We start from the raw sequence: 11360 nt of genomic DNA, 5'->3' as shown, positions 1-11360 counted from the left end.
TTCAGTTCCCCTTAAAGAAACATGTAGAAACAAGTAGATGCTCTCCACTCAGCATTTCAAAACAGGATATAAATACTCAATGAAAGAACACACTATCTTAGGATTCCCTAGTGAAAACCAAAAAACAAGGTAGACAGAAAAAATTCCAAAGCTGTGGTATCGTATTTGTAGAAATCTCGAGCTGTTAGGAAGAAAAATATTTCTTATGCCGGAAACTTCAGAGAAACACTTCCTCAGCACAGCGGGGGAAAGAAATGATACCCACACAAGCCCAGTCTAAATGGCTTAGCAAATTCCTCACCCCTCACCCTCCAGAACTACGCTTTCAAAAGAGGATTATTTCATCAAATGCAGGCTGTCGAGAAATAAACGTACACGGTCAGTCCTAACATAAACACCTAGAAATGATCCAGACAGTCCCAGTGCAAAGCAGTTAAAGGAAAATAATCCCCCTTTGCCCAGACCTCTCCTTCCCAGCTCAAAACCTGATGGACAATTTTGCAGCTAATTTCTAACCCTTGAAAATAAAGCTATTCCAACCGCTGCTCCCTGCCACCAGGCCCTGTTCTGGTGGAACAGTGACCTTCGCATTGGCCAGCAGGCTCCTGCTGCACACACTGCTGTATGTGCCCCGTGTGAAGCCGTGTGCAACTGCAGAAGCCACATGTCCCCATCTGCAGAAAGGAGGGGCTGGCTTGAAGAACTTTGGAAACTCACTCCCCTTCTGCTCTGCCTTACCAAGCCCTCTCACAGAAAGCCATTGTGTAGGCTCAAGAGGGAAATAAAAGAAGGGTGGACTTTTTCCATGCTCCCCTGTGGACCACAAGGTGATGTAAAAGCACAACAGCCACCCCCCAACAGCTCCAGAGAAGTACAGGCCTCGGGGGGCCCCACCGACACTGGCTTCTCATTACACTGGCTTCTCATTCGCGTTCGTTCGCACTGGGCAACATTGTCTAATAATGAGCTGAGCTCAATTGCTTGCTGTGTATTTTGCAGCACAACTAATCCCTTGTATTTGTGCTTTCCACCCACATGTCTTTTACTGTTTGCTCTAGGGAAGAAAAAGCCTCACCTCTGAATCAACCTACACCTTCTCTCTGCCCTGTGGCTCTCTCACCTCCTCCACTGTAGACAAAGCTCTGTCCAACCACTGCAGACACATCCATTTGTCTCCCCCAGTATTAGCACTTCTTGAGCTTTCTAGGGGCCAGTGGTTTAAAGATGAGAACAGTGATGCTACCAGGCGGCTGATCCTCACCTCAGCTCAGCTCTCAGCCAGCTCAATGTTTATAATAATTCTTAATCTGCGTGCTTACTGGTCCCTTAGCTTCCTCAGCTAGGCAGCTGCTCAGAGTCCTTTAAAAGCAGAACTTTTTCCCAACCATTCTAGGGTTGGCAAAAGGTAGCTGAGATATCACTGTTCTTCCAACACCGTGATTGTTTCCCAACTAGGATGGATTCCTGCCACCCTTCAATTTGGTCAAACCATCAGGCACAGAGAACATTAGAGCAATTGGTTTTTCCTCTTACACCTATTCATTACCACCCGTCCACCACACCTTAGACCACTGCCTCTTCCAACCTCTACTCTTTCCCCAAGAAGCATGAAAAGAGAAATGATCGACTTACACAGGCTGACGTCGAGTTCTTAGAATGTATTTTTGTTCACCTGAAAAATAAAACTTTTAAAAAATATACAGGACTTTTTGAGTACAGGTATATCTTAAATGGCTGAATTATAAATAATGTCTCTGGTCACGCTCACAGCTAGAGCTGGAGCTAATGTCCCAATTCCAGTGAAGGCGTTAGAGTCAGGAGACCAGCAGCTGGACCCACGAGTGGTTTCTCTAGACTCTGATCCATCCCAAAGTGGATTAAACAGTCCAGAATGCAGGGGTCAGGATGGGGACAGGGGATTGGACTCCCAGATGTTCTCTTGCAAGTTCAAAGGATTCTTGGAATAAGAGATCGATTTACAAATTATTAAAATATAGGACTAAAAATTCACACAGTAAATAGAAATTACAGGCTATTATTTAAGTTATAAAGTGGCATTTTGTTTCTTCCCCCAGGCCCTCACCAAAAATTTAAAAAGGCCTCAGGGCTTCCTAATGACCGAAGTGCTCAGAAATCTCCTTCAACCAAGACACCTCGGGGGTGCTACCAGCCTACTCCTAGGCTATGATAGCTCAGCTGCTATTATCTTGCCCACACCAGGACACGGCTTAAAGCAAGGCTGTTGTCCTGTAAACTTGGATCAGAGCTAACTGGAGTGTAAGCCAGAAAACTAGAGAGACAAATTGTTTCAGGACTCAGGTGGATAAGTTGTTGTTGTTGTCATTGTTTTAAAGTGCCTCATTTCCGAAAAAGGAAACGCGAAGGGGTTTGATATCTTGTCACTACCCACACTCAACTGCCTAAAAGCAAGTGGCGGAAGGAAACAGAATCCAAATTGAGGATGTATAATTCTTGCTGCCCCAGAGCTAGCTCTACATATGTCATTTCACTCGATGTTTCTCAACTCAATGAAAATATAGGCTGCATATAAGTAGAGCTTATCAGGAGAGGTAAAGACAAGCCAATTGAACCTTCCTACGGCTGGTCTATTATCTGGCTATCCAAACACAATCCTGAGGTTGAAGCCCACCTTTCGGCCTTTTGCGTTCCACAGTACAACTCTTAACCAGAGGGTGTGCTCAAAGCTCCGGTTTCACAACAGATTTCGTCCTAATCACAGGGCTACACTGTCACTACAGGCTCAGGGAAGAGGGAAGGTGAAGGTGATTACTGAAACAAGACCAGATCTTGAAGAGCAGGGGAAAAAAAAGATAAAACACTTGTGAGCCACTCTACTTACAAACCCTTGCTCCTCGTAAAAGAACTCTGTGAGAAGGCCAAGGGGTGAAGCACAGAGGCACTGCTTTTTCCCTTCCTTCTTCCCTGGCCCATATCCAGATACTTAGGGCTGCAACAGAAAGCCTCTTAGGTGGGGGCACTAAGGTGGGAAGAGGAGGGTAGGGCATTAATACATTCCCCACCCTCCCTGAACTGCTTCTACTTCTCCAAAGGTTTTCCATTGTCCTTTCAACAAGTTTAAGAATGATTACACTTTTGTCTTGTCTAATCCTAACGTGTCATAAATCTATCTTTCTGAAACAGGAGGGAAAAAAGGGGAAAGAGTGAGTAATGAAAATCAAGTGTTTGTGCCCTTCTGGCTAGCTGCACTTTGGGGGCCAGCAAATAGCCCTTGCTTAGCCCCATCCATCAGTCAGTAGCTACCCAGGGTGTGGGAGGATACATGTAGTTCTATGTAATTATAGTAGCTTCTAGTGCATATGTCAACAACTATATACAAGGATCTATAAATTAAATGCATCTGTGGCCACTGCAACTAGGTTGACGTACCTGAGCTCCACTACTTTTGGTGCCCTCCTCCTTGAGAGAGATACGGCTTATTAAAGAAGAGCCTCTACAGCTCCCTCCTTCCCCTGAGTCTTGGGGGAAAGCCCGAGTCACCCCTCCACGTTAAGATACCAAAGACCTAGCGGCGCTTCGGTGCTGGGATCTCCCCACCCCTCCCCCCATCCCCCTTATGGCTCAGGGCCCTGGCGCAGCACGGTCCTAGGAAGACAAAACCCCGAACCCCCGGAGAATCGTGGTCCCTTGGCTGAAGATCCGACTTCAGGCCCCTCACCCCTGCGGCGAGCGCGCGATCGTCGGGGGAAGGGAGGCGTTCACTCCCGTGGGGGTCACTCCCGCGGGCTCCCCGCCCGGTCCTGCTGCAAAGTCCTGCCTCCGGGCTTGGGGAGGATGGTTTCCGGCCACCCCTGGCACGGAGGGGTTCAACGACTCCCGGGCGCCGCCGCCGCTTCCTTCTCGTCCTCCTCGGCCCCCTGCGGCTGCTCCAGCGGCCCGGCCAGGGGGCTGTCGGCAGAAGGCTCAGGAGACACGGGCTGCGCCGCCTGTAGCGGGGGCGCGTCGCGCGGCGCCTCGCGGCGGGACGACCCCGTGGTGTTGGGCCCCGCCGCAGCCGCCGCCCCTGAAGTCCCGGACGGGCCGGTGGCGTTGGAGCCGCCGGGGGGCGGGCCGGCGGCTCCTCCCGAGGTCCCGGCGCCCACCGGCTGCCAGATGAGGCTGTAGTAGACGGCGAGCACGATGGCGGCCAGCGACACGGAGAGCACGTAAGCGAACACGGTGGCGAGTCGGACCCACTTCTTGTTGGTCTTGGCCGCCATCTTCGCCTTCTTGTCCCCGGTGTAGGTGGCCGGCTTGCCCCGCTCGGCCGGGGCCGCGTCGCGCTCCTTCATGGGAGGGCCCCGGCCTTTGCCCCGGTGCTCCACGGCCCCGGCTGGAGGGGGCCTGGCGGCCTGCAAGGACTGGGCAAGGGGCGGCCCGGTGCCCTCGGTTCCCGGCCACTCGGCTCTCCGCCGCCGCTCCTCACGCCGCCAGCCCGCAGCCCGCCACCGCGTCGCTGCAGCCGCCGCCGGGGCCTGGACCAGTCACCGCCGCCAGCGCCGCCGCCGCCGCCGGCCCGTCAGCTGCTTCCCCGCCGCCGCCACAGCCACAGCCGCCACAGTCGTCCGGCTCCGAGTCCCCATCCGCCGCCGCCGCCGCCTGCCCGGCCGCCCGGTCTCCAGTGGCCGCGCGGACAGCAATCTCCTCTCCTGCCCGGCTCCCCCACCTCTCGCGCCGGCAACAAGGGGCGGGAGAGGGCGCTGCTGGGGGCTGCCTCTTAAAAGGGCGACGGCGGGGTCCGGAAGTGCCGCACGGGGAGGCGGGCTGCAGGCGGGCGCCGCGAGCCCCGCCGGGACGCCCCGTTAAGAGAGAGTTAACGGAGGCTGGCTCTTAAAAGGGCAACGTCGCCGCAGCCCCTTACGGGCTGGCGCGGCGACGGTGGGAGCCCGGGGCGCTTCTTTAAAAGGGGAAAGGCGTCGTTTGGGGCGGAGTGGTGAACTGGAATGGGGGCGGGGAGGGGTGGTCGGAGCGCAGAGCTGTCAACTCTGGCGCCTCCCCTGTGTCCAGACTGTCCGAAGTGACAGGTGGTATAGCAACAACGGCTTCCGCTCCCAGGCCCCAGGCCTCAGTTTACCCCCAGAAGTGGGGGTGATTTCACGTTGGTGCTCTCGACTCGCGCCCCGTTCCACGTACCCGCCGGGCGGGGCTTTCAGACCCCTTTACACCTAGCGAGTCTGGACCATGTCGTCTGGCGAAGGCAGCCAAGGAAGCTGGAGCGTGCACTGTGGTTGAAGCTGGAGCGTGCACTGTGATTACAGCTGGTCGCGGCCTTTCCCAGCCCTCACCCCCCACCCGCCGCCGGATCCCGCCTGGGCTTCAAGGCTCTCCCGATTCTCTGTCCTCGGAGATCCCCGAGTCGGCTGCCCAGACCTTCCAGAGCTTTCGGGACAGTACAAGTGCTGAGCTGTTTCTCTTCCCACCTTAGTCGTGAAGTTTGCAACAGGTCCCAGGTCCCGCTTTGGGAGGATTCCGACTCCCGGGTTTGGGCTTGATTCATGGACTCAAGAGGCTGCCCTGAACCGGTGGAGCGGCTTACAGTACAGGGCTTTTGCCTTCTCTGATCCTCTCCGGGTCTCAGAGCCTGGGTGGCTGTTGCCCTGCCATCCTTCCCAAGTGAGGCTTGTCATCCCTCGTTTAGTTGCGGAAGAACCCCTGGCCAAGCTCGTTCGCTTACCCTGTGCCTTCCCCCTCCTTCAGCCCTCCTCTCTTTTGGCTTCTCTCCTTCCCATTCGCTGTCTATGAGGTTTTCTAGAATTTCTGGTTCTCTCCTCCTTAAGTTCTACTTCCTGTGTTCCCACAGCTGGGTGTGTGGACCTCCTGGGTATCTCAGTGGGTATGGGAGACTGCCTTGGGGGGCGGAGTGGGGAGATAACCCAATTAGGTCGGTCCTAATTGGGTTCTGTGGGCGAACCACCCCTCCTGACTCCTGGTTTCAGACTCTGTGGGGCTGGACAGTCTCTGCTTTTTCCATTTCCCATCCTCCACAGGAACCCTTAGCTTCCAGACACCATGCCCCCTGATGAAGAAGCCCCTCCCCAGCACTGCTGCCCTGCCTCCCCCACTGCACAGAAGTCAAGTGGCTACCAGAGCTGAGTGTGTTGATCAGGGCTGGAACTCCAGGCTCATAGCTCAGCCCCTGACTCCTGAAGCTCAGGTGCTAGTCTGCCACTAGCAATGGCCAACTGGATGCTTATTTCCAAGAACAGGCTGCCTTTTTACTTTCTGAGAGATTTTTAAGGACATTGAAAGTTTGGGGTGCTTATTGCCTTCTGCAGGCTGATGGGGAAAAGACAACTACTCCTTCCCCAACCTGCTGCCAGGGTGGCCAGAACCCGTCTAGCAGGGCGACCTGTTAAGTCAAAATCCCTGAATTGCCTCTGGATGTTGAACTCTTTCTCTACCTTACTCTCTGGCCTTCCTGGCAGGACCGATCATACCAGCTGTACCAAGGTGAATTATTCGTAAAAGATTCCAGGTGAGGCCAACCAAAAGCCTCCTTCCATCTGCTTCCTTGAATGCACTCTGAATTTCTTCTGTTGCAAATTAAACTTCTTTCTTCTTGCTTTGCTCCCAGCAGAGTAGGAAAACAAGCCTGTCACTTTTTTCCACACTGAAGAATAGATATACTTGAAGCCACTATTCAATTCCTCTCACCCCATTCTTCTCCAAACTAAACAGTGCCAGATTCTTTAACCTGTCATCAATAAGCCGTATTTATTATCTGGATTTACATAGTGTCTTTTACCCTAGGAACTCACAATGCTTTCAGATATAATTGAGGCTGATCTCCCTGGTGCCTGAGCCATTAAGAAACCATTAGCGTATTCCTGTTGCAGGCAACTAAACGGCCCCCTGGTGGCCTGAAAGTGAATATGCTTCTCTAAGTGCCTCTCCTGGACTAAAGGTAGGCAGACTCAGAGCAGAGAATCAAGGCAGCTTGGGGATAGAATGGGCCCAAAAGGTCCTCTTTTGTAAATACCCTCATGGACCCTAGAACCTTCCCCACAGCATCCCTATGGAGCACTCTCCAGCGTTAGCTAAAAGACCCTCCATGTTGGTGTACATTATTGTCTGCTCCCTAAGGCAGCCCTTTCAGGCTTCGGAAAGTTCTGACCAGTTGTAACAGCATCCACACCTTTATTATGTGCTAGGCACCATGCTAAGCATTTACATTCCTTATCTCATTTGTCTTCCAACAATCTATCAGGTAGTTACTATTTATCTTCATTTTAGAGATGAAGAAATTGCCTCAAAAAAGTTCAGTAACTTGCCCAAGGTCACATAGCTAGATAGAATTCAAACCTGAGTCTTTCTGACTTTAGAGCATTAGATACTGATCCCTATTCTACTCTGCCTCACTGGCAGAGCTGAACTTTGCCTCTGTAGTGTTTATTGGGAGTACCACACACATCACCCTCAGGATGGAGGCTCTCATTCCTCCAGCTGCTAGGAATGTTGGCTACTGATGGCTCACAGCTGCCACTGTCCCCGGGAATTGCCCTCAGGCACCAAAGGAAGCTGTATCTCTTGGCCTACAAGACCAATAAATAGAGCCAAGTTGCAACAAAACCCATCCAGAGATGTACAGGGTTCCTGCTAGGGAAGGAGGAGGGCCCTATCCCCAAGGAGCTGCAGAAGTAGCCAGTATGTACTGGCAGGAGCAGGAGAGGATGTATTGGCTGGATCGAGGGGGAGGTGAATACTAAGTTGATTGAGGGGGAGTTTATTGATATGGGAACACTCTCCCATGAAACAGGATTTAACATCCTGACGAGGATCCTGGGAGACAGGCTCACCAAGTGAAATGGAAATGCCAGAAGTACCATGGCAGAAGATGGAAGAAGGGTTCGAAAAGCTCAGAGAAGTGGGCATGCTCTAGTGGGTATTCTATGTAAGATCAGAAACCCACTTAAGTTCTGCAGGAGGGCCCAGAGGATACTCTGGTTATCAAAGCAAAGAGGAGTGCACTGGTGAGAAGCTGAGTTTTGGCTGTCCTACGCAGGCCAGGGCTGACAGCAAGGGGCCAAAAACACAACTGGCTCCCTAATAGCAATGGGGATGTTAGGACTGCGAAATGATAGAAGCCAGAGATTGGCACACTATTGTAATAAGCAGCAAGTCACAGTGTCAATGTGTGGGGGAGTTCCTGACAATAGAGCTATGTAGATGGTTAAAAGGTCATAGCATCTCTAGGGCAAATTAGTGTGAAGAATGCCTTTTTTTTCACATTTTTGCAAGTCACTTAAATGTGGCTTTATAGACAACAGCTGGATTCTCATAACTGCTTTGATTGGCAATATGTTGTTTTGGTTAAAATATGTGAGGAAAATCCAGCCTCAGAATATATGTATTAACAGTTGGAAAAGAGAGGAGCATTTAAATAGACTTTTCAGCTAATTGTGGGCATTTTCCTTTGATACTACAAAACTCAACAAGTAGTATTTTCTTAAATGGTAGTTGTAGAATATGAAACTATGTCAGTGAACTTTTTGTACTCAATCATATTAAAGTCTATTGATCTACCTTGCATTCTGAATGGCTCTTCTACCTATGCATGATTTTGTAACATCCTTTGGTCATTTGGAAAATATTGGTTCATTGAACTATACAGATCTTTCAAATATTGATACAATTCATTATACAATACTAAAAATCATATTTGTTAGTATCATCAGAAAAAGGTTTAAGTATTGGGAATCTGTCAAGTTCATGATAGTGCATACAAGTTTCCTAAAATTCTAATTTTCATTTGAAAGCTCAAATTGTATCATTGGCAAAAAGTACTATCAGTTGCTTTCCTCAAAGTCACAGGCCTACTTGGTTTGAATCTGAGAAAATACCTGCCAGATAACCAAGTCTGAATGACCATAGTTTACCTGTCAGTTTTTGTCGAGTGAAAATGGTGTTCTATGAAAAAAATGGCTAGTTTAGCTCATACTCAATTGCACAATTGCTTTTTCTTGAGAGAACCATTATATTTCTGGGTGCAGTATGGTACTTTATATTTAATTACAGAGAATATTAAAAAGACATGTTTTTAAAGGGTATGATTTAAAAAAATTTAACAAATTTTATTGCTTCATTAAGGACATTCTTAAGTGAAACTGACTCTTTTCTTCCCTTCCTCCCTCCCTCCCTCCCTTTGTTCTTTCCTTCCTTCCTACCTTCCTGCCTTCCTTCCGTCCCTTTTCCTCCCTCCCTCCGTCCTGTCTTTTTTTCCTTTTCCTTCCTTCTTTTTTTACAGTGAACTACCAAAACAGTTTAGTGTCACTGCCTTGGTTTGATAAGGTGCCAGAAATTTTATCCAACATTGTGTTTGCAGCATCAGTGCAAATGTCAACACAGTTAAAAAGGTATATAATGTCTTAGTATTATTATGCAAATATTTTGACCTTGTGAAATACCTGAAATGGTCTCAGGGACCCCCAGCGATCTGCAGACCACACACAGAATTGCTGAGCAGTACAATGAAAAGAAATCAGGAGTGAAAGATCAGGAGGCTGGTGACAGTTGCTCCAATAAAAAGTCACGATATCTTGTCTGGTTTCCAGACCTGACTCAATTTTCAGATCCAGAACTTTTTTTTTTTTTTTTTTAATTTACTTACTTTATTTTTGGCTGCGTTGGGTCTTTATTGCTGTGCATGGGCTTTCTCTAATTGCAGCGAGCGGGGGCTACTCTTCATTGCGGTGCGCTGGCTTCTCATTGTGGTGGCTTCTCTTGCTGTGGAGCACAGGCTCTAGGCACGTGGGCTTCAGTAGTTGTGGCACACAGGCTCAGTAGTTGTGGCTCACGGGCTTAGTTGCTCTGCGGCATGTGGGATCTCCCCGGACCAGGGCTCAAACCCGTGTCCCCTGCATTGGCAGGTGGCAGATCCAGAACCCTTTGACTGAAGCAGAGGTTGGGTCTCCAGGAGGGAGGCTTCCGTAATACTATGGCAATACAGTAATGATTTTCTACTCCTTCCTCAAAGGGACCTATGGCCATTTACTTGGGTAACTGTACAGTGGGGAAAGTGGAATAGCCAAACATTTTAAGGTCATGCCGTGTCTGAGTTGACACTGATATTTGGAGACCTGAATCATCACCATGGCTGCCTGGTAGAGTGGCCCTACATAAAAATATGTACAGGCTCATGGGCTGTAGAAAATGGCTCGATGACTTGGTTAGAGGCCTAGAAAGGGAAACAATGGACAATTGGGAAGAAGAAGAGGCACATGGATGTATCTATGGGAGTGGACACAAAGTGTGAAATCTATACATTGCATGTTAATGTCCACCCGAGAGCATCCACCATGGAGGAGGGGCTAGATAGCCAAGTAGATAGAATGACTTGGCTAGTTGACATTAGCCAGCCTCTGTCATCTACCACTTGTGCTGGCCCAACAGGCACATGGAAAAGTGGTCATGTTGCCATAGATGCAGGCTACACATAGGCATATAGTGTATGGTGGCAAGGGTGCACCCAGCAGAATGGACTCCCACTCACCAAGGCTGGCCTTTTAATTGTTGCTGCCAAATCTCCAACCTGCCAACATCTGATGTTACTTGGTAACAAGGTGACTACATTGCACCTGTTCTAATCGGGAAGGCTTGATGATTCATCTTGACTTGAATCAGCATCTATTCTGGACGGCTTTTTCTTTCCTGCTAAAGGCCTCAACCAGCACCACTCTCTGAGAGCTTAAAGAGCATTTGATTCACAGGTATGGGATCTCACATAACATTACATCAGACCCAAAGTCCCACTTTACAGCAAAAGAATGGGCACACGTTTGTAGAATCTTCTGGGCCTATCACATTCATCGCTATCCACTGGTGAATAGAGCTGATAGAGTGAAAGAAAAGCCTTTCAGAGGTGCAGCTGAAGCACTGTTTTAGAGACAGTGGGACACCATGCTCCAGGATAAAGTATGTACCCTATTCAATAACTATAATATGGTGCTATGGACCAACAGGTAGGATATAAAAGCCTAATAAACAAGGGGTTGAAGTAGGAATAACCCCACTCACCATCACTCCCAGTGATCCTTTGGGGGGAATTTGTGGTTCCTATTCCTACAGTTCTAGGATCTCTGGGTTTAGAGAATCTAGTTCCCAGTGGTAGAACACTTCCACAAGGGCACAGAAAAAGAATCCCATCAACTTTAAGTGTGGCTGCTTCCTGCCTTTTAGATTCCTTGTACCAAGACACCAGCAGGTAAAAAAAAAAAAAAAAAAAAGAGTCGCTTCCTGCCAGGGGTACTTGACCCTTATCCTTGGGAAGAGATAGGGCTGCTGCTATATAATGGGGTCAGGGAAGAAGATGTTTGGCACCCAGGCAATCCTCTAGGGTGTCTCTT

The 11360-nt window shown here is 49.5% G+C and overlaps 1 protein-coding gene across 1 annotated transcript; it reads right to left on the bottom strand.

Moving 5' to 3' along the window:
• Positions 1-1643: 1643 nt before the first annotated feature.
• On the bottom strand, positions 1644-4631 carry INAFM2 (InaF motif containing 2). The gene has a single exon (XM_067028975.1). It carries the CDS (start codon positions 4308-4310, stop codon positions 3846-3848), a length of 465 nt encoding a protein of 154 aa, XP_066885076.1. The 5' UTR covers positions 4311-4631; the 3' UTR covers positions 1644-3845.
• Positions 4632-11360: the final 6729 nt, after the last annotated feature.

This window comes from Kogia breviceps, chromosome 3 (genome assembly GCF_026419965.1).
Source record: "Kogia breviceps isolate mKogBre1 chromosome 3, mKogBre1 haplotype 1, whole genome shotgun sequence".
NCBI classification, from domain to species: Eukaryota; Metazoa; Chordata; class Mammalia; order Artiodactyla; family Physeteridae; genus Kogia; species Kogia breviceps.
The sequence above is the reverse complement of the archived record's forward strand: the minus strand, read 5'-3'. Positions and strand labels throughout refer to the sequence as shown.